General features: G+C 45.4%; 1 protein-coding gene across 1 annotated transcript; it reads right to left on the bottom strand.

Annotated features, from left to right (window-relative positions):
• Nucleotides 1–4,771: 4,771 nt before the first annotated feature.
• LOC140536662 (protein FAM222A) lies at nucleotides 4,772–23,397 on the bottom strand. Its single transcript, XM_072658601.1, has 3 exons — nucleotides 22,486–23,397; nucleotides 15,570–15,703; nucleotides 4,772–7,509 (listed from the first exon to the last, which is right to left on the bottom strand). Exons 2-3 carry the CDS (start codon nucleotides 15,658–15,660, stop codon nucleotides 6,122–6,124), a joined length of 1,479 nt encoding a protein of 492 aa, XP_072514702.1. The 5' UTR covers nucleotides 15,661–15,703; nucleotides 22,486–23,397; the 3' UTR covers nucleotides 4,772–6,121.
• Nucleotides 23,398–23,545: the final 148 nt, after the last annotated feature.

Raw genomic sequence — 23,545 nt, 5'->3', positions numbered from 1 at the left:
TCGGTGTTGGATGGATGTGAGTTTCTTTGCTCTGGAAACCTCACTGAGATCAGGGAACTTGTAGGCGAGAAGAAAACACTTGATACCAAACCCCTGGTTTGTTCAGACACTAGGGGGCGCTCCTGAGAGAGTCCAGAACTGATTGGTTTATGAGGAGTTGTAGAAGTTTTAGTAGTAAAGACTAGGAACAATTCAATCTCTGAAGATTCATTTTTGTCTAGTAGAAATTTTAATTTAAGATATTAACTGTGACTGTTAAGATTTACTAGAAATAAAATCATATACAGATGTACAAAGTCATTCTGAGTATACTATACTATAATATTATTAGTTTAAAATGAAAGTGTGGATTTCTGCAATTCTATTTTAGATATCTAAAACCTCATATATATATATATATATATATATATATATATATATATATATATATATACATTTTTCTGCTTACAACCTAAGTGATCTGCCGTGAATTTGTGTGGTATGTGTTTAATGTAGTATTAATATTAGTAAAATGTAACTAGCTATGCTAAGTGATACGATTTTGGACCCTGTGTTTCATCCACAGTCAATGTGCATTTAAAAAATATGTATTTATCTATTTCATTTTCGAAGCAAATATTAAAACTGACTGAAATGCCCTTAATATGGATTTTGCTGTCATGCTGTCAAAAAATACCTTTTATCTCTATATTGGCATTTTTCCTTTTTTTCCTTCTCCTGTGAAGTTGGAATAAACAGTTTTTTGTTTATTTGTATTATATAAATAAAATATACATACACTCATATATACATATGTATATACACACATATACATATACATTTATTTATTGATTGATTGATTGATTTACAATTTGTTTGTCTTTATAACTACTTGTTTTGGCAGCAGTGGTTAATTATAATTCATGCCATTAAAGCTATTGGAATTAACATTAACATTAAACTAAGCCGGGAGAGCGAGAGCGAGAGCGAGAGCGAGAGCGAGAGCGTCATTAGCAAACAGCGGGTTGAGCGCATTGTTACTGAGCACCTTTTGAACCGGAAGGTCGCTCTGTTTATTCAGGCTAAACGAGGCCTTCAGTGGCCCCGCTCTCCCTCAGCAACAGGGCGTGTGTGTGTGTGTGTGTCTCCCCAGGCTCTTGCTGCCTGAGGACAATGTGGATCTTGTGGCACCTCCCTGAGGAGCCTAATCCTCTTTCGGACTCCGAGCAGGAGTATCGGTAATCCGGCGGTTTTATCGCCACAGCTGCTTCTGAGCGAAGCCATACGGCAGCTCGGAGAGGCCTCGCCAGCTAGAGCTGGCCTCACTTCTCTGAGCAGCACTCAGGCCACAGGCTTTAGCATTGCTCGGAAAGAATGGTGAACATTTAGGGGTTAAATGAGCAAAGACTACAATAGCCCAGAGACAGAAACAGAGGTGAGCAGAGTGCCTTAAAAAACACCCCCTCGAAACAGTGAATAAGTGAAGTTTCTGGCTAGAAGCAGATTGAGAGGAGTTCAACGTATAAGGTCTTGGGGAACTGCTGTAGATCTTAGTCCTGGTTGTTTGGAGGCATATTAACCATCACAGAGGCCTTTCTACCTCCTAAGTTTCATTTACCCCCACTGGATTATTTAAGCAACATCTATGCCAGTGTCTCTAGTTTAGAGAATTTCACACCACGCCACTTTGTTTACATCTTCACCATCAGATTATGCACAGATTACCAGTGTGATTTTGCTCAGACCCAGAAATATAGCACATACAGATCTACAGCCCAGCTGTGAGAGACTAAAAGTCTAAGAGTCTTTATAGTCTAAGAGTGCTAAATATTATAACACCACTGTAATTTCCCACTTCTTTATTTTTCATATCCGTGTAATATTTCTGCTGTGTTTATGGAGGTGTTGCAGGTACTGAGTGTGCCACACAGCTCCAGGGGTGTGTGGGTTCGATTCTCAGGAGCGAGGAGTTTGGTGTTGGTGTTCTCCCTATGTCTGTGTGGGTGTCCTCTGCTTGCTCTGGTTTCCTCTCACCTCCCAGAAACTCAGGGTAAGTGAATTGTGTGGTGTAAATTGACCCCTAGGTGTTTGTAATGGGTGTGTGTGAGAAGGACTGGTGCCTTGTCCGGCATTGTTTGTGCCTAATAATTCAGGGTGGGCCCCAGACCCACTGCAGCCCTAACCAGGAGGAAGCAGATTAGACAGTTGGTGGGTGGATGGATGTTTTATAGTAATTGATGACAATCCTTGTATTGTATACTGTGGGAAACTTTAGTAATTGTCTAAATTATTTGTCCAACTCTTCACCCTACAGCGCTTTATTACCTGCCTGTTCCCGCTGACGTCGTAGGGAGTGTTTCAGCTCTGGACTGCTTCTGGAGTGAGGTACAATACAGTACATCCAGTCAGAACACAGTTCATTCACATAGGTACAATAGGTCTAAAAGGCATGTATTGATAGTGTGGATTCTCCATCCAGTCCTTTGCTCTTCTTGTCAAGATTAAGAAGATTATTCATTTTCCATTTATAGTCATTTCTAATCTTTTACATAGTTTTTTGGGGGCTGTTGTCCTTTTAAGAAGCTTCTGTGGAGATGCGGCTAGTGCACACCGTACCAAAGCAATTGTGAACGCTGTGTGCTGACCGCAGAGAACACGTTTTTACGGTCTCAGGTCTTTAACGAAAACAAATCCTGCCTTAAATCACTCGCTCTGCCATCGGCCTGCCGAGCTGAATCATCACAGCGTTTTTATCCGTGTTGCGTTTAGATTGCCTCCTTTACTACAAGAGAATCCCTTGGAATTGCATAAACGCTTTCTGGGCCTAAAATAAGGAAGAAGGAAAAGAAAAAACCCTGAAGCTGTTTTGCATATCCAGGAAATCTGAAGATAAGAAGCCTGTCGCATTGTGTAGGGCCGTCTATTCCACAATAACTGCATAATATGCTTTATTAAAAGTAATATATTCCGAGACATTTAACCTGAGAGGGCTGCACATTTTTCACACACAAATGCAACACTGCAGGGGGAGGGAAAAAAGGAAGAGGGCGTCCTTATGGATCCCCCATTTCCATATATATGACTTTTTCAAGACTGTGGTGACTAAAGCTCTGCGCTTCTTCAGCACTTAATAGAGTGTGGAGGGGAAACACACACAAGATAAGATGCTTCTGTTGCCAATAATGAAATCTATACAATACACACGTACGTACCTACACACATATATCTGCATATACAAAGCATAGTCTCTGTCTTGCAAAAGAATATCTCCATTTTTGCTGGGTTTCACTTTGACGACAATGTGAATCTGGTACTTTACAGTGTGTCAAAAATGATGAGTGATTATTGAACCAATAAAAATGCCCCAAAATGACTTGTTTTTACATGAACTTCCATTAAAAGTAAAAGACAAAATGGTCCCAAGTCCTGGACAATGTTTTATGATAGAGTTTAGGTAAATTTTTGATATGGATTTTCTTTAAAACACTCAATGCCTTAATTAAAACCACCTGCCTAATATTGTGTACTTTTCCCTCGTGCTACCCGAACAGCTCTGACCAGTCAAGGCATGGACTCCACAAGACCTTCTGTAGGATCAGACCAGACGGGCTAGCCTTCGCTCCCCACATCCATCAGTGAACCTTGGGTGCTCACAACCCTGTAGCACTTTTGGTAGGTACTGACCACTGCAGACTGGGGAAACACCCCACAAGACCTGCCTGATGTTTTGGATATGTCCTGACCGAGTTGTCTAGCCCCCACAGTTTGCCATGAACTGCCTGTTCACTTGCTGCTTAATATACCTACCCCATGATGGGTGTTATTGGAACCAGATTGGGGTAGATGGGTTTTTTAGGCAAAATAGCATTATCAGTATCGCCTGTAGAAACTCTAAGGGTGCAGTGGTTGTTATGTATAGTAAATAAAATGACTAAGAGCTGTAGACTTCGCAATGGTTTGCATCACCACCACTATAAAGACGTCCAAGATGGTAAATGTCTCTGCGGTACAGCATTTCACAAACACTCTGAATGACTTTGTTTATATGTCAACAGAATTATGCAGACATTAAGAAAAAGTAAATTCCCCCTTAACAATGGCTAAGCAGGCTTTCTAGACTATAGCTGTAAGATAAGTATTAAAATATCAGTATAGTGGCAGCAATTATACCTGGCAATAAGATATGCATGCTGTGCATGCAACTTGAATGCCATGTAGGCCCTGCCAGTACTCAGTCTACCACTCGGTGGCAGGGACTAATGGCAGCCTCGCGGCCTGGTTTCCGTCAGCACCTTTCTCCCTCCCCCCCCCCTCTCTCTCTCTGTGTTTGCTCTCTATGCCCTTGAAAAGCTGATAAAAGAGGCTGAGGAGATGTGTGTGAGCTCAGGTCACACTGAAAGCTGATTAGCCCCTGTCCCCAGGGTGGATAAAGCCAGAGCAACCTCAATGCCCTGCCCTCGGAGGGTATCGCTGCTCTGCCTCTCCTCAGCCACTAGGCCCCAACTGCCACTCGGATGACAGACCCGTGAGCCAACAATGTTACAGCCTCTGCCACCATCTGACACAAACGCATATTAGAGCTAATGTTTGAAAGCAAGGAGGTAAAACTGTCCAAACGCTCTCATCTTCTCATTATGCTCCATTCATGCTAATATGCAAACGCCTTAAGATAAGCATTATGCCTGCCTGACTTCATAACTAGTTCAGAGGTTGCGGATTGTTGATTTATGTCTCCACAGGGGACAGCAGCTGCACCATCGTTCACTCTCTCCAAAAACAACAAAGAAGCAGATTTAGAAAAACGTCCCTAAATTAGATTTATTGACAATCTTAATCGTGGAGGAAGTTTCAGACAGTCATACATACAGTAGTAAATAGTCAATGAAGCATAACGTGGGAAAAGGGCTTATCTGCCAACATTATAATTGCACTTTTTAAACATCTAGAGCCCATTGTGTGCCATTTGACTCAAACGCTGCTTCAAAATATACCACTTTTGATAAAAGAAAAAAAAAAAAAAAATCAAAAACAAAACCAGTCGCGTATCTGAACATCAGACACCCAGTAGTACCTTCTAACATTTTACGGAGATTCAAACGTCAATAAATAATAATGAATAAAATATGCAAAACACTGATGGAATAATCCAGTTGAAACACTCTTAAGACTTAATCACAGTAACTTGCGTGGCTAATCATCAGGTCACTGACGGAGCCAACTCAGTAGTGGATGCTTAATTATTTTCCCAGTCCATCTCTCAGATTCATAAGGCCTGTTAAAAAGCAAATCCAACAAAAAAAAAGGGAAAAAAGAAAGAGCCTGGCTATCAATATGTATATATTGATATGTCGATCAATATGTAATCATTAACATCCCGGAACCAGGTAACAAACCACATTCTGACTGAAGGTGTGAAAATATGGATAAAGACAATTTGACATAATGAACATCGGGCACAAACAGAGGAGACAACTAGAATAAAGAATTGTATAAATATGTCTACTGATAGACACAAACATAATACAGAAAAAAAATTCAAGTTTCCTTTTAAGATGAAATGTTCCTTGAACCAACCCATGCCAGAGAAATCTATATATTTTTTTATTACAGTGCAATTGGGGGGGGGGGGGGGGGGAAATCATAACTATTATGATTGAGTACTATTAACAGGGCTTTTCAAACAACTGCCACCAAGGTTTTTTTTTTTTTTTTTTTTTTTATCCGGTATGGTTTTTGAGTAAACAGCACAGACCTGAAGGTGTAATGTCCTGTAACTAGTGGGCAGTTAAAAGACTTCCTTCTTGTCATTTGGCAGCTAATCAGAAAAGGTTTTACTTAGCTTGATTCAGTTTGAATTAAATGGTACAATAACAAAAAAAAAATCCCTGTTGATGCTAAAGAGTATCTGAGTACTTCTTAAATTCAGTCCAGTTAACACAGGCGAAACTGCAACTCTGTGACCTTTTATGGCAAGTCAGGATTGCCGTTACCCTTTTAGGCTTTGTAAAGACCCACTGAGCCCTTTACCAATGGCACGCATTCACTAAAAGGCATGTCTGATACAAATCTACCTCTCGTTGCCTAATCCGCAAACAGTCCGCTTTTTTTGCTGCTTCCCCCAGTCCCGGTGGCCGGACACCCCCTATCTGAACACGGGCAGCTGGATATGCGTGGGTTGGTGCTCGAGGAGGTGCGGTACGGCCACAGCTTCGTAGCCGCGACCCAGCATGCGTTCCTTGATGCAGGGCGGGTGGATTTCGCTGATCAGGCACTCCAGAGACTGCAGGCTGCTGCTGAGGAGCGAGGCCTGACACAGGCCACGGCCAGGCAGCCCACAGCACAGACCTGGGCCAGATGTGCGATCACCTTGGTAGTGCTGCAGGTGGCGCTGGGTGTGAGCGTGAGCGTGCCCAAGTCCCACAGAACCCGGTGGCAGCTCCTGCGGATTGTAACAGTCGCTGTTGGGTGTGGCTAGAACGCTGTTCCAAGGCGGAGCAAAGATTTGGCCAACTGAAAACTCGCCATGCATGGCTGCACAGTTTAGAGGAGAGGAGCCAACCTTGTCCAGCACACCGCTCGCTATGCTTGTCCCAGTGCTGAGTGCATGGGCCCTGTAGGGGAGCTGGGTTGTTCCTGCCGGCAGGCAGACGTCCGGAGATCTGCTAATGGCAGCTCTGCTGCTGCTGTTGGCACTGTACATGCGCAAGGGGCCCTGCTGATAGTGCTGCTTCTGCTGCTGTTGATGATGATGATGATGATGATGATGATGATGTCTCTGCTGCTTGGTCTGCCATAAAGCGTAATCCATGCTGTCCATGTAGCCTGAAGCCTTGGCCATGTCAGCGGTTTGGGTAGGCAGCACGGCTCCTGAGTAGGCCAGGCTGCTCTGAGGAGGCCCTGCCATGCCAAAGGTGGAGTCCGCCACAGCCGTGGCCGCCTGGTGGGAAGGGCTGGAATGAACTTCTCCAGGTGCCTGTAGGCTTTGGGCGTGAGAGGTCCTGGCCATCTGCCTCACCATGCTGTGGGCCATGTGGTCGGAGTGGGGAGCCAGCGCTAAGCTCTGCCCACCGGAAAGAGTCACAGCAGAAGCTGCCACCACAACGTTGGGAGGTGCGGGGATGTTCGGTACCTCGGGAGGTTTGCAAAGCTCCACGTTGTATGGCCTTTGCCTATATCTGTTGGCTACACTGCTGTTGCTGGGCGGCGCGTAGGGTGCCACTGCCATTTGGATGGGTGACAGTTTAGTCCTCTTGCCGTCTGAGCTCTTCACTACGCCTTTGGTCACGGTGGGAGCTTTGACTATGGCCAGCAAGCCCTGGTAGCCACCAGAGTAGGGGTGTGCGTAAGGGCTAAAGCGCTGGCCCGTGGTGTCCAAGCCATTCACAGTCCGGCTGATTTGTTTGTGCTGAGGGACCCTGATGTTGGAGGGGAAAATCTTGATGGATAACGGGCTATCTGCTATCTTCTGTGCATAAGCGTCCAGCTCGGCAGCGGAGGGGTACCGTGGACCATGCATGGAGCTTAGATCACCTACAGAGAGAGACAGATTTGGTTAGTGAGGCAGGTCAGTAAGCAGAATGAATCCTTCAGATACAGTTAAGGAAGCACTTGAAAAAAAAAATTTCCAAAGCAAAAAGTGGCACAATTCTCAGACCTATTTGCTCAGATACAGCCATGCATCGAGATCATTTGACAAACATTCAGTGGAAATTAGGTTGAGAATTTCCTCCCGTTACAGCCTTGTTGATGATATACAAACTCGCACAAGGAACATGAACAAAAACAAATATCTCCAATTGAGAGTTTCGCTGTTTGACAAAGCTGATCGTGCTAGGGTGCTCAGCAATAAACACAAGAAAGTGATGAATACTGGATGAGTAAAAATGATCAAGGAGCAGACACAAGACAAGAAAAATTGTCCAATAAAAATGGAGATATTGGAGTGTCTGCTCTATCCCATTCCCCCCCACACACACACCCGCTCTTCCTCTGCCTCATTTCCTCTTGTGGATGTTCATCCTTAGACATCTGCATCTTTCTAAAAACTCATTTTGTGGAGGGAGACACCCCGGGCAATGTTTGATCAGTGCATTATGAAATTAATTTGGTCTTTCTTCAGGACAAAATTGGATTACCCTGGGAAATCAAGAAAGAGATGAGGAGGGGGGAGGGGGGGGGAAGCTAATTTTGTTTCAGTGGCTTGAGTGGAATTCATTTCATGGCGTTTGGCTATGCAACCCACTCGAAAGGAGCTCAAACAGAAGTGCAAGTAAGTGCTACAGATCAGAAAAGGAAAGAAACTGCTTGGCTCAGTCAGTCACACTAGGATGGAACAATGCTTGATCATTTCCCAAAACAGCGGTGTTGTAACTACCTCTCATAAGGAACCATCGAAATGAAACAGGCAGGGAAATACAAAGAGTAGATGCGAATGATCATCACTCAAAAAAAAAAAAAAAAAAAAAAAGGAAGGCAGACACTGGCAAATCTAATGAATAACAGAAGGTCTACATCATGTGTGCATTTTCGATAACGACACTCTCCACAGTCGAACACTCGTACAATACATCGCTCTGGGGCAATCTCTACAGTGGTACCAGTGCTCAAGCCTAACCTGTGTGCTAAAGTTTAATAATGGAAAATGGCAATCTCCAGGGGGACCTTCATTCAGTGGTGTACGGGAAAGCTGAAGGGACAAACCAAGATTGGATTTAAACGCCATTATTCAGGCAATTTCATGGCTGTTTAGCTTGCTGCAACAGAGGGAAGGCAGAAAAGGCATTCCTTTTTCTAAGCAATAAATCTGCAGAAATTATGGCCACTCCTCAAAATGACACCTCCATGGAATTTCTGACATGAAAAGAAAAGTGCTGAAATTAAGCTAGATTACTCAATAGTCAGTAAAATGCACTGCAAACCCACAGAAGGCAAGCAGAAAGGTCCAGGGAGGGGAAAAAAAGAAAAAGAGAAAAGGCTGCTAAATAAAACAATTCACTTCGTACTCCAATAACAGAAGCCATTTTAGGCGGCTGCTCAACCATGCGATGGCGAGCTCACTTGTTGTTCCTGTTCAGGATTGATTTGGGAGTTCATTTCATTTTCAAGCTCACAATGAGCCTCCGACTGTGAAAATGATTCAATCTACAAGATCCATCTCATAAAGGAAATAAATTGGGTGTTTAAAATGGAGGAAAGAGGAGAAGGAGAGAGTGCTATCAATGCGTCTCCCAGCACCGCACACTGCCTGCAGTCACACGGTGCTCACCAGGGGTCATTCATCACAATGAAGCACCAGAACTAGACAGACAGATGGGCAGGAATTTATATGTCATTGTTAAGAATCTGTGAAAGACCTCTGGTGGTAACAGATCACGAGAGTAGGGCCTACTTGACACTGCCGCTTAAGACAGTAACAAAAGCTCACAGCCCTGTCTCACTGCTTTGTCCTGGCCTGGTTTCAAATTGGCTTGCTATTTAGGAAACGCCTCACATGTAGCTTAAAATGTTGATGTGGCTTCAAAGGGCTTTGTGCCTCATAAATGAAGGGATTAGAAATTTCCCCCAAATGGAAGAAGAATTTAATACACACACCCCCCCTTCAGCCTCTTAAAAGGCTTTGCATTAAAAGTCATGGGCATCTTTATTTAACGCCCTTCTTGCTCTCCAAGAGTCCAGTTCTCTTAGAACTGGTACCATTTTGAGGGAATATATTTCTACTACTATCTAATTACTGGAGTGGTTTGGGAACACACAACTACTTGATGAAGTTGTGGCTGAGCTTTGGGTTGTGAGGTATCTAACAGAAGGAAAGAATTTGCATTCTGACCCCAAGCACTTAATCACACAGAGCAGCCTAATTGCTAACCTCACCGAATGCAGAATTGCCAAGGTCTACTCCAAGACTACAGCAGAAGTCAGCTAGCTGCATCTCCACTCAAAACCTCGCAAGCACACATCGCCACTAAATCCAAGACGTTATTTGTTGCGTCTGTCTTACCCAGGGGCATTTCAGAGTGCTTACTAATTTACACTGTGTAAGCCTTTTAAGTGGCTTTTTTCCCCCCTTGCGTTAGGATTGCCTGAGGTGGGACACTTGGGATTCAAACGTGAGTGGTCTTGTGCATGCAAGGCCATTACCTGGAACTCCCAGCACTGCAGCAGAAAGAACGCTAGGCGAACACATGCTGCTTGACTGCTCAGCTCAGGGAGGCAAGGTCAACCCTTCGATCAAACAAAGCTCTCAAAAGTGACTTCTATTACATTAGGTCAGCCCTGGAGGGAGAAGAGGATGGTGGGAGGGGGTGGCGTCTCTGAAATCTCAATTAACACTCAGCTAATTAACTGCATACGCGGTGCGATACAGAATGAACTCTTTAAAGTAGGGCGATAACGAGAACAAACGGGTACGAGGCACGGTGAGGGGATAGGAGGGATGAGAAAGATGATGTAGGATGGGGAAGGATTGTTTTGACAGAGTACTTATTACCGTTCTGTTCGCACCGAGAGTAGCCAAAAACAGCGTAGAGCAATCTCACAAAGAAAAGGGACAAGCACACTAACGCTAACAAACAGGCTGGAAAAAAAAGGCTGTTAAGCGTTATCGCCGCTAACCCCTGGACTGCATCCATCTCCCTATGAACACACACGAAGCTTTCAGCCCCAGTAAGCTGCCTAATCTTTTTTTCCCATGGTTACACTTGAAGCAGTTCCCCTTGGATCACAGAGGAGACCTCATTGTTTTGGAGCTGTTTGAGTTAATCAGTGATTAACTGGGAAAACAGCCGAGGCTAAAAAAAGAGCAGCACTCCCTCACTAAATTTCCACCAGGCCCTGGTTCTCAACACAAGCCTAACAATCAAAACACAGGTACACAATCAGAAGCTTTAGTTCCCTCTAAGACACCAGTTGCAAAGCCTTGGTTAAAGCTATTAGCCTGAGCTACTGAGGTAAAGAACTATTTGGGAGCGTGCCCATCTGAAGTTTACCGCATGTGCTTCTGGTACTTGCATCCAAAGCAACGTGTTCCTAGATTTAAATTTATTGAAATCACACAATTGGTCCGTCACTCATGAGGCCCTAACTAGAGCAGTACCACTTGATCCATAGCACTGGGACGTTACCAGCTGAGATCCAGCACACGTTGCACTAAAAGAAGGCAGACAGCAACCAAGGCTCTTAGTTACCTTACTTTGAGAGTTATGAAGGGCAGCACTGAAATACTTGACAGAGGCTAATCGTTTAGGACCGAGAGTGCTTGAGATATGACTGACAACTTTATAGAGCTAGTAGTTTGAGCTTCCAGTTACTAGGAAATTATAAATAATATGCCAATGCAAGCTGTAAAAGTTAATGATGAGAGACACTTTGCATTAAAATACAGCAAGCCAAAGCCAAACAAACAAACAAAGGTGTCCGCTACCTTATTGGCCTCACTCTCTCTCAGCTCGTTTGTTGAGTGATTCAGCAGTGTTCCATTAGTACTGGAGAGGCTTGTTGAGTGGATAAAATGCTGCAGTTAAGTCAAACGTGTAGGAGGTAGCCATCCTCTTCAACACAATCACATCAGTTAAAACACAGCAGCCCAAAACGCAGGATGTCGATTTGCAACGTGCTGCGGATCAAAGGGTATATAAAGAATCTCACCACCATTACACTTACCACCATAATGCCAAACACAGTTCTGGGAAATCTGCAAGGCCACGAACCAACTCCCCCAGGAGAGTCATGCCCTTGTGACGTGTTCCCAAGCTTTCACCCCAGGCCCTCCCATTATTAATATTAACAGACATTAATGCTAACTGACATGATTCCCAAAGCGGACATCTGTGTGTGGAGGTGTCATGTTACAGTAGGCGTGCGCTGGGGACAGGGACGTGGACAAAAAACCCTCAAGGACAATATTCTGAGGCAACACCCAGGCTACATCTGAAGATACTGACTGGTCCCTAAAGTTCTTAAACGCCACGGTTCACTAGCAAATGCAAGCACCACCTGCCAAAGCTCATTTGATTGGACGTCTGTGTATCAGACAAATGCGCCCCGCTCACTTCATCAGTCTCTCTTCCTTCCTTCTTTTTAGCTCGTTTCTGTGCCTCGGAGTTGCGCACAGGACAATCCAAGAACAGAATAACCTCGGGGGTTAGCGCTTATTTATCTGTGCTCGAAGAGTCAAGCACGGATACCACTTTACACGAGTGTCACTTTCCATTTGGCTCAGGCCTGCCGGGCCGCACTGGGGGACGTGCACGCCTCGCAGGGGCTCCATACAGGCCAGCAGCGTGGGAAAAATAGGCCTGCCTAAACAGCCTAACCAGAGGCACAGCGCTTCCCACAGCGGTGCTCCCATTACTACTCATCCGTATGATAAGAAGGGCCACATAGCACTCTCGCAGTTTCACTCATCTCCACATTCTTTTAATGGCCGACTGTGTGAAGCGTTCCTCTAATGTTGTCTCCGTGCTCTTCTCGCGTGTGATACTACAGGGGAGTGTCTGACAATGGAAGATCAAACCGAATGTGAATGGCTGCTTTTAAATGAATTCGCATCCAGACTAGCTTTACCCTTCAAGATAAACAGCTCAAATCTAAACCAGAGGACGTGCCCTTGTCAAGCAATCTACATTGATTAGCCTGCCTCTCACTCTTTGCAATTTTCTCTCATTTGAAGGCAAATGTCATTTCGATTTGTCCTCAAAGACAGCCACGTTGAAGGCTCTGGTTTTAAAAGCTGGTTTCCTGTTCTTCAGACAGGGGAAACGAGCAGGAGTATGAGACAGTGCTCAAAAGGCTACGTGAGCAAAGTCCCAAGTTCTGCCTGGCATGTGTGGTGCCAACAGTCACAACATGTTGCCAGGAATATGGCTGATTGATAAATCCTCAGGGCAATACATGGTCCAGGAGTTGCTGAGGCAGACATATGCACTGTATATTCCTTGCAGGGCTACAGTGGGTTCCCTTCCAAATAACAGATATGACACATGCCTCTAGGCAATTGCAGCTCCAGCGATTCATCAACTGCATCTTACTCCAAGCATAAACCCTCCAGAGATTGAATAAAGAAAGGGGAGGGGGGTGTAGTGCATAGTAGAGCAGGCAAACCACCTTGGAAAAGGAAACTCCAGTTTCACTGCTGGAAGGAACCTAATCACCTAAGTCCAAAAAAAGCCCAGCCCTGAACGTCTTCAGAATGTATGTCTTGGGTGTGTGCTATGTGGCACGGGGAGGGGCTGTCAGAGCACATCAGGCTCTGAGTGGTGCTGGGCCTGCAGGTAAACAGGAGGAGTGTGAGGGGAAGTGAGCGAGAGAGAGAGAGAGAGAGGCGCCCAAGGCTCAGCCTGAGGCAAAACAGGGCCCTTCTGTTCCAGCATTTAGCAGACAAGTGCTCCACTGATTTCAAATTAATATTTAATAACACAACAGACAATGAGGTTTTACCCCAGTTAGAGATGTGGGGGTGTTGAGATTTGCCTCACATTTCCTGCTGTAATGCACTAAAAAAGGGCATGGTTTTAGAACTGTGCACGTGTACGAAAATAAGAAAAGCTTAATGATGATAGGCTGACTTGCTAATTCTCAACAGGCACGCTCACTTCTTGTTTTTAGAGTAGCTGAGAATTCAATATTCCACTCATTATTGGGTAGGAGTTAGTTTGTGCATGTTATCCAGTCCCCAACTAAACCTCAAACCTAGACTCATCATCCTTCTGCTTCATAATGAGAGCAGATGTAAAGAACACAGATCAACTAGGGGGCACACGGGCAAATCCCAGGCAGGTTCTCCATGAGCAAATAATCAGCGAATAATGATCAATGTCCACTGGATTCCACAGCGCTCAACTTACTAGGACGACAAAATGTGCTCTCATTAATTGTGAGTGTAATGCATGCTGACAGTAATGATAATTAACAGACTCTGAAATCCATGTTTATGAAAATCACTCTGAACTGCTTTTAAAAACCAAGACAATGTGTAATTAATTGTATATAGGGGTATGAGGGAGTCTTGAGGGGCTGCTCACCCACTTTGGCCCTATGAAGTGGGGAAATTAGATCAATAGTGTATGATGTGTGGACCCGTGAAAGTCCAAGTTGCCCTTAGCGACCGTGCAAAACTCTCAATTAGAGAAAGGTCAGAGCAGATTCTACAAGGTTTAGAAATATGTCTGTCTCCAATGCTGCCTTTTCCTTACATGCACTTATCTCCTCGTACACAACCCGCTACGATAAAGCAAATCAGCACAGCCTCGTATTTATATAGCCTGATAAACGCGAGGCATACTGATCTGCGATGCATATACAGCACATCCAAATCATCCTTCAGTCATCAGAAACGCAGTTTTTAAGACTTTATGCGTCACTTCAAAGTGACTAGTGCTGTTCTTCCGACATCTCTCCCTAGGGGAACGAGACCTCATCTCTATGATGACAGCTGGGCTGGAGAGGAGGCTGTGGCAGGTTGGAGTCCGCCCTTGGAGAGAGAGAGAAGGCACGTCAGCCTGTGCTCTGCAGCAGCACTGATCAATGCCCTCATGAATTAAATTAAAGATGGTGCGATGGGTGTCACTGATAAGGGGCACACGGGCAGGATTTGAACTGATCTGTGCTGGCGATAAACCTGGAACTCTCTGGAAGCTGGGAGAGGCCAAGGTGAACTTCCCCTCTGCCTCGCCTCTTATCTAATCTTCCAACAGGGTCACCACTTTAGTCTGCTATTCTTCCCCCAGAACTGGAGAGGCCTAATTAAGGCAAATTAATTCCAGCAAGTAGCCTAATTCATTAAGCTATGTTTTGCATCAGAGAGCCCTCGTTTTTAAAAGGGCTTGTGTTCAAGTACCCCCCCCCCCCCCCCATTAGCATGAGAGGCGTCGCTTGAATAAGCCAGGCAGGCATATGGATTGTATATGGGCATGGTCTAGTTATCTATATAGGTTAGTCCAAGTAGTATTTTCTAAGAGTCCTGCTTCAGAGCACCAGAATGAAAACGTATCCACTGTTCTCAGGCCTAATGGATGAAAATCCATCGTCTGGATGGAGGATCCATCATCCACTCAATACGCTTAAACCATGAAAATCAAAGGTTAGGTTACCTTTGAAAATTGAATTTACTCTGGTATTTTTTTCCCAGTACCTCGCTCCACTAAACCTTTTTTTCTCCTGCCCTTCCCCTCTCCTTCTCTCTCGCCTTCTCCCCCACTCATAAAAGCACCCCCTGTCACAGAGCCTTTCCATGCCGAGGCTGGGTCTGCTGAGATTGTTCCAACACCTCTGGATAAAGGGCTAAGCTCCACTTCAAATCATGCGTTATTGCGGCCAGAGGGGCCTTCTGGTCCTCCCGTTGGGGAGGTGACAGACAGGGCTTTCAACTTCCCACATCAGACACCTTTCTTCCAACTGCAGGTGATCAAGCAAAGAACAAAGACCTCACACTAAGATACTGCACCACATCTGCTTGAGACTGGTAATGTAGCAGAGTATAAACTTCCAACAGTTTGTTCGTCTGAATTTCACTATTTGGAGAGTCCATCGTTCATGCAGTTTCTCACATGCAGAGCCTAATGACCCGCAAAAGCCTCACGTCCCTTATTGCTTACTTTTCTGATTGATGGGGGTGTCCAGGATCTTGCTGGCGCACACTGGGTGCTGGGCCAGTTGGTTCTGTCTTCTCTGCAGGCACGCCAGCATGGTGCAGCTTTGGGCTCTAGGGCTGGGAGAAGCCTCGAGGAATCTGTGGGGGGGAGCATAGGACAGTCACTTCTCTGAACATCTGATCTGTAGCACATCAAAGTCAAGCAACCTCATGCCATCTGTCACAAACATACACAGCATAGTCTATATAACTAGAATCAGTCCATTCATAAGCTCCCAGAAATGAGATTCTGGGTAGGCTGGGAAAGTTATGGAATGCACATAACTAGACAATTTTAATAATTATTTGTATGTATTAAGGGATGTGTATAATGTCTAGTACCTTCCAGAAATAAAAACCATAGCAGAAACCTCTATGCCCTTGTCAAGCATATGAACAATTAATCAGCAGTTAAAAATGAAGGGTCTGTCTTATCATTTTTTCATTTTTTTTTTACCAGAACTATACTGAACATTTAGCTGCACGGGAACAAAGAAGATACTAGTGACTCAGCAAGCGTTTGTCTTTTGGTGGAATTTGGTGGGAGTGAGGGGCATGCCGGGCTGATGACGGCACTAATCAATCTCCCAGCATGCCATAAATCTCACCTCCCTGCGTTTTCCACTACTAAGCTATATAAAGAGATACAACCAGGAGCAAAAACAACACAGTGCCACAACGGGCTTAACAATCTAAGCTCCCAACTTATCTCAATCAGAGGGTCCCCAAATGGAGGCATTTATCTAGATGTCCTTTCAAATCAACTTTCCACCTTTTTATTTTTGGATAATCTTTCAGTGGCTGATGCAACTGCACTTTGCACTGCGAGACAACTGCAATATACTTAATTCAATTATTGTCTTGTAACAAATCAGTCCTTATAAGTGACCACAGCAGTCCTTGTAGCTGGCCTAGTTCTTAGACTTTAGCTTAATGACTGTTGACTCCTCATATCCATCTGTTTATTTAGTTTTCTCCCTACTCTTTTTTTCCTCCTCCTCTCAGAATCCCGCTTTGATTTATTTCCAGTCCAACTTATTACTCTCATTTTTCCCTGCAGGTTCCACAGGGCAGCGGTCTAAGTAAGTTCCTAACTGGAGGGGAGTGCTCAAAAGCCATCTGTATAAACTTGATTACCTACACCTCAAAGGATAAAAGAAACAGGCTGGCTTTCATTCTCGTCAGGAGCCTGGAGAAATCCCCCCCACCCACCCACACACCCCAGCCCTTCCACCCCCCCCAGCACGCACAGAGAGCCTCTCTTCAAACCACACAGCCGGTCTGTGATCACAGACAGCTGAACAGCTAAAAGCCTTTCTCCCGACTATTTTGTGAGAGGACCAATTTCACAACAAGGCTTCCATTACTGCACATTTGTCAAAAGAAGATACAGGTTTTGGAAGGGGGTGGGTGGATAGAGAAGAGAGACAAATACGGGATCTCCCGGGAAATGCCTGCACAGCTTTATCAACAGGAAATGAGAGACAATTGGGAAACTGCCATCCATTACTCTTGCGAGTGGCTCAGGGATAAAAATGCATTAAGACGCTTTTCCCCCCCTTTTTTCGGGGGGGAAGAGCAAAGTGCTTTGTTTATGGGGACAAAAAAAAATATCTATTCAAAGGAGACAGAGTGAATAAGAGTAGGGCAGAGGAAGAGCCGCACAAAACAAGGCCAAACAAAGGCTGCGCCGATCCCTCTGGCATATCCCATAATATGCGTATTGCCTAAAAGGCAGAGTGCTTCAGTCCCATCCCTACGCCTCGTTATTAGCGAAGCTTACTTTTCACAAGCGCTCACAAAACCTTACGAATTGCAAACGGCCTAGAGAAAAGTGCTCCCCATTGGCAACGTAATGTCTCTTTGAATGACAGCCAGTCTGTCTCCTTAATTCTATTACGCCAAATGGCCTCGAAAGCTTCTTTCTCCAGAGGACACCGTTCCGCCGAAGTGCTCTTCTCATGCCTACATCATGCGTCACAGTTTGAACCGCGAGTTAGGGTGACAAACTTTGAGCGGCAAGGACAGTAAATCCTTGCCACTTTTCCGTGGCATCAGTCCCGGCGATAAGCGCGCTTATCGGCTGCGATGCGGCCTAGCGAGGGGCCTGCCAGGGAGATAAGGGTCCTGCACACCACTGCTGATCTTTTGTCTCCCAAGGATTTCTGATAAGATCGCATTGGCAGACAAATTGTCCCCTCCATTCTGGTATTCCTACCCCCCCCGCTCTTTTTCATCTCTCTCTCAGGCCTGGAGGGGAGCTAGATGGAAGGTGTCTAATTGTACACGCTACAGTGCGTAGCTGGGAACAGAGGAGTGTGTGCAAAGATAAGGTCAAGTTGCAGAGGGAAAATTGGGGGCTGCTTGGAGAAGGGGGGTGAGGGGGGGGGGGGGGGTGTGACAGTAGCTTTATTCACTTATGCCCACAAAGGACAGAAATGTTGAGATCCTTTTAAATCAAATCTTATCCGTGTAGAATCCCTTTGAGAGCAAAGGAGTAAAACCAATGGATTAGGCACGGTAAGCTAATTGCACGACAAGCGAAAACAAAGTCGCAGCATATATTAGAGTAAAGTGGGGCGGTGAGGGAGCTGCAGAAGCCAAACTTAGCCACTGTAACAGGCCCAAGCACCTACTTTGAAGTAGTTTAAACTGGATTAAATGGCAGAAAAGGACCGAAAAACGTCTTGTTTTACACAAAAGTCATGCATTTCTTTTAATATGTCCCTAAAATGAAAACACATTAATCCCTTCATCTTGTTTACCTCCTTAAAACACCTCCTGCATCCGAAGCAATCTTATGTTGCTGAGTAAAATCAGACTAAAGTGTCTAAAAACCCTTCACTCCTACTCAAGCATACATATGCAAGCACACACACACACACACACACACACACACACACACACACACACACACACAACCACTTCCCACTCTCAGCTTTACAGCTCTCAAAATCCTGAGTTAATAATTAGATGATAATGAAAAAAGGTTTAAGCCAGGCACTCTTTCACTCACTGGGTTAGATAGGATTAGCATGAGAGTGCTATGGTAATTTCTGCTCCTTCCCCTCAGTGTCATCCTGGCTACACCCCAGGGGAACAAGCCAACAGTCAGTCAGTGCGCTCAACATGATAACAGACTGACAGTGACAATATATTAGGGGGTTAACTGGTCGTGAAAATATATTACAGCTGTATTTCGGCGACAGTGCTGGTGTGCAGCGTCTCACATTAGATTTCTTGTAGAGTTCCACTAGAGAGACTTAGTGCCATTAAGTCCACTTTCCAACACGGGGCATTGTGCAGTTAATGTGTCCCTCATATTGATTCAGAGGCCGAAAAATTGTGCTTAGTAGGACGGTAGATTCAAATAATGCGTCCCAAACTGCCTTTATTCTGCGAGGAAGAAAAACAACTGCATTTTCATAGGCTGATCAAATGAACGTCATAATATGGATGTAGCCATGTACGAATCAGGTTTGCATCGACTTCCTTTTATGCGTCTTGCAGGTCTGAGCTATGAGAAGTCCTCACAGCCACAGCCGCCCCCGCCCCCCGAAATCCAATGGCTCGGTCTGCAGACTCTTCCAAATCAGTAACTCTATTATGAGTGACAGCGATGGAGGAGAGGGGTGGCTGCTCTGCCACCTCCTCCAGCATGAGCCCCCAGTGTGACGCTGGCAATCCGGCAGCAGGAGCAGGGGGCTGAATGCCACATCAAAAGCCTGCGTTTAGCCTCGCTGAATGCGCCGCTGTGAAGAGGCTATGGCTGGCCACCGATCAGCGCTGAATAGCCTCCCCTCTCTGTGGAAATGGGATCCTCTCCGAAACAGTGAAAAGATAGCAGAGCCATTTCCCCCCGGCCTGGGGGCTGCCAGGGGAGGCAGTTTGACAGACAACGGCGGAGGATTCATCTGTAAAGCTCCTCATGCATTTTTAATGGAATCTATTACTTCAGGATTAGGAGATAAGAGACCGGGCCCTGGTTAAATTTTCTGATAGTTAGCATAATTGGGATCAGAGGCGCAGAAGAGAGACAAAGATTTTTCTCCTTTTCAAACACGGCTGGGCTGTAGAACCTCTTAACCAAGTGCACAGGTGCCTCCCACAAAGAACGCAGAGGCTGAGGAAAAAGCAATGCACTTGTTCACATTAGCATCAGACGCTGTTTAAAAAAAAAAAAAAAAAAAAAAAAAAAAGGTGGCGGGGGGGCGGTGGTGTTGAACCCCCCGTTCAACAGGGTTCTTGTTTCTGCTCGACTTGCACCTCTAATGTAAATATACACCCTATACGCTAGTTTAGAGTATATCATTGCATATTTTGGCAGTTGTGCATGCTGACATACATCAGGAATAATGCTTGTAATGTTAATAAAACCAAAAAAAAAAAAAGTATGTGTATGCACCATGGCCTGTGGATACACAGAGCACGACTGGCTTGTCTGCTCTGCTCCGCCCAGGCCCCCACCCACCGTGCAGGCAGGGCAATTCATTATGCTGTTAAGGGTCACTGGCTCCTTCAAGTCATTAAAAATGGTAATAAAACAGAACTCATGAAAAAGATTGGCCAAATGTTTCCCGCAGGGTATTCACACGGGAAGATTTTTTTTTACCTCCCCGCTTAGCCCTAATGAACGGCTTGGCACAGAAGGACTCAGAGGAACTGAAGAGTTCCAGGAGAAAATGGACTTTACTCAGCACGCTAATCCAAAGTGACCTCCACCTGCTGCCTGTTCAATGAGAGCAGGTTGGAGCACTTCAGCTTTCCCCCCCTTCCCCCAAAAGCAGGATAAATTATTACCAAAGGCTTACATAATAGTACATTGCTGGAAATTAGTTGTAGGTTTTTTTTTTTTGCTTTAGTGGCAGGAAAACAAGAAAGCAGCCTGAAATGCTTCTGTAATCTTAAGTAAACACTGTATACTCCCTCCCCCACCTCCCTTAGCCCCCTTGCCCCTTAGCACCCTTTCACCTCGGCTCCTCATCCCATAAAAATAAAAAGACCAATTAGGCAGATTTCAAAGGATGGCAGCCAGCCTATAATTACACACGACATCCTTAGGAGATAAAAGGTGATTACTGTGGATGCAGAGGGAAAATTGCTTAGCAACCAAGAGATTGACGTTATCCCTGTAAGTGGAGCTGGGTGACCATCCGTCCACTCTCTGAGGTCACTTAACCTTCCCGGAGCACCCTCGTCTCAGGCCTGCATTGAACATATAGCCTCATCATATCAACACAGACGCTTGTTGCTAGCTTTGAGATGATAGCTCTGAGTCTATGGATACTTGAAGAATGCTGAGGCGTACTTTAAAGGGGGAAGGGGGATATTTTGCTGCAGAAACAACAGGGGAAATAAATATACAGGGGTGGAGTCAGCCCCTGTTCTCGTGGCATCTTGACTGAGGTAATGAGGAAGTGCAGTAGTGTTTTGACTGCAAGCCCAAGGCCATTAACTGGCAAATATGGACAGGAATACACACTGTAGCAGGAAGAGAGGGCAGTCAGGCAGTCAAGGGATGACAAATCATGTCTTCATGAAAAAAAGGTAGAGGAAATGCTGATTGGACATAAAATCATAAGCCAACCCGATGAAAAATGCACTGTTTGGAATATACCTTCCCCCCTCCATCATAGCTTTTTTTCCTCTTATGCCTAAAACGCAAAAATATAGCAGCTGTGGAACCACTACACTGATAGCAGACCCTCTTTCCGAACCATATGCCATGGAAGTCGGTGCTAATCTTCGAATGACTGTTAAAAATGCAGTCTTGACCTTTCTCTTAAAACACTGTGTCAGGTACCAAGCGACAGAGGCAGCGTACAGTAACTGCAATCTAAAAGTAATTACTTTGGCTTTAAATGTCATCACGTTCCTTACAACGCTCATCTGAGCGACATATAAAATTAAGATTTTCTGCTGCTGCTGCTTTTCAAACCACAGACCCTGTCAAATATGCGAAGCCGGCATGGTAAAACTGACTGGACATCAGCTCATGATATATGAATGAAGCAATTTCCTTAAGGCTTGGCAGAAAGAAGTGAGGTGGGCTGTGGAAGGGAAGGGAAGGGGGGGGGGGTGATTTTGCTCTCTTGCTCTCTTTTTTCCCCATTTAATTACGTTCCCCCAACTCAAAAGGCCACAATGTTTATTTCATGCCTTGGATTTGCCTAGACGAACCAAAATGTCACATGAAATCAGGAGTGGGCTTCAGAAAGAGCAGGGCTTGGAGGGGAGATTCATAAATCGACTTTATGCGGCTGGGGGTGAATTACGACCCATGTTTTTTTTTTGTGTGTGTGTGTGTCGTGGTGAAATCAGTGTCATGGTGGGGGAGTTGGGAGTCATCCAACTCTCAGGCCAGGAAGGACTCATGGGATGGTGTGAGGACACTTTCACATGGAGGCGTCCTGTCTGCACGGCCTACCTTTTTGCACCTTTTCACACCTCCTCAAAGCAGGTAGGAACTGGCTGGACCATAAAACTTCTTCACTCTCAAAGGCGGTGTTTATAGGCCTCTCCTTTTTCCTCCAGCCCTGACAATAGAATTGCCGTCTTCACCAAGGCTTTGAAAGGCCAATAATCCACTTCAAAGCGTTTCCTGCAGCCACAGGGACTCTGGCACAAGGCCCCCTTTATTACAGTGGCAGTCAGCTGACATGAAAGGCAATATGGGTCTAGATAGACACCGTTCAAGACAAAAAAAGGACAATTCACCATAAAAACAATACAAGCCCAAATGTCCCATTGCTCCTGGATCACTGAGCCACTACTTTACCAGTTCCCCAACACATAATGTCTTGTTTCTGACCTAATCTAAGTACTAGAGCTTGTATTAGCCATTCAAATGAAAAGAAAATAGACATATGAGACATATTTACCATAAATTGAAGAGTGGATGGGTCTCCTATATCCACATAGGGTCCCGTTGTGCTTTAAAATCGTCTTATTCCGACAGAAACCATGCCTTTCGCCCACAGTTCCGCAATAACACGTTTATTCTCTCGGTTTATTCGCGTTTTTCTTCTCTCTCTCTCTCACACACATAAAAACGAGGTGTGTGAAAGAATGAATCCAGTCTTACAGTGTTCAGCTCCTTCAAAATAGGTTATCCAGACCGAGCTGGCCGACCGAGGCTATCCCAAAGGCGTAGTTTACAGCAGAAACATCCATGAATTTTCTCCCCGGCGAGCACAGCCCTCAGTCGAGTGTCGTCGCTCAGCTCTCCGTGGGCTTCGTGCTCCAGCGACGGTGAAGCGGCGCCTGTACAAGCCGATAACCGCGCTGCATTATCGGACACACGGTCGGCTCGGGTCGCGTCGCGTCGCCTTCACTACGGTCCTCCGAGTCAGGTGCGACACACTATGCGAATAAAAAAGGGAGGCTTTAACGTTATTTCTGCCCCCTCACACACACACACACACACACCTGCTAATAGAGCTCTAGCTATATCCACATAAACACACAGCGAGAACGACACAATTACAGGCGAGGAACTTAACGGACCGCCGACGCGACGCGACGCGACACAGCGAGCGAAGGAGCCGGAGCTAACGGTTAGCTACCCTAACCTAGCCGAGGTTAAACAGCGAACAACAGCGAATTTCCGCCGTGTTTTTGGTTTATTATCGCCCTGCCTACTCCGCAGATACCCTACCCGCGACAAGGGACGCGGCAAAGTTCACTCCGGCCGGAGCAGCCGTCTGTTTCTGTCAAAAAAGACCGAAAAGCTTAAGAGGCAGCCGCGCTGATTCAGGTATCGGCTCCCAAGCCGAGGCTGCTCTGTTCTCCATGCCCGACGATCAATACGCCTGTGTACACAACAACGGCTCGTTCTAACGATTCCACTAACCGGACGCCGAGCCAATCAATTTGCAGCGTCCGTTTGAATAAATCACCGCTGCGGCCAATCGGAGGTGAAGGTGGGCGGGGAGTGGGGCT

This window comes from Salminus brasiliensis, chromosome 16, assembly GCF_030463535.1.
Source record: "Salminus brasiliensis chromosome 16, fSalBra1.hap2, whole genome shotgun sequence".
NCBI lineage: Eukaryota > Metazoa > Chordata > Actinopteri > Characiformes > Bryconidae > Salminus > Salminus brasiliensis.
The sequence above is the reverse complement of the archived record's forward strand: the minus strand, read 5'-3'. Positions and strand labels throughout refer to the sequence as shown.

Coding starts and splice junctions, on each gene's coding strand:
- LOC140536662 (XM_072658601.1), bottom strand. CDS start 15,660: ATGCTGGCGTGCCTGCAGAGAAGACAGAACCAACTGGCCCAGCACCCA. Junction 7,510..15,569: donor CACCCCCATCAATCAGAAAA/GTAAGCAATAAG, acceptor CTCTCTCTGTAG/GTGATCTAAGCTCCATGCAT.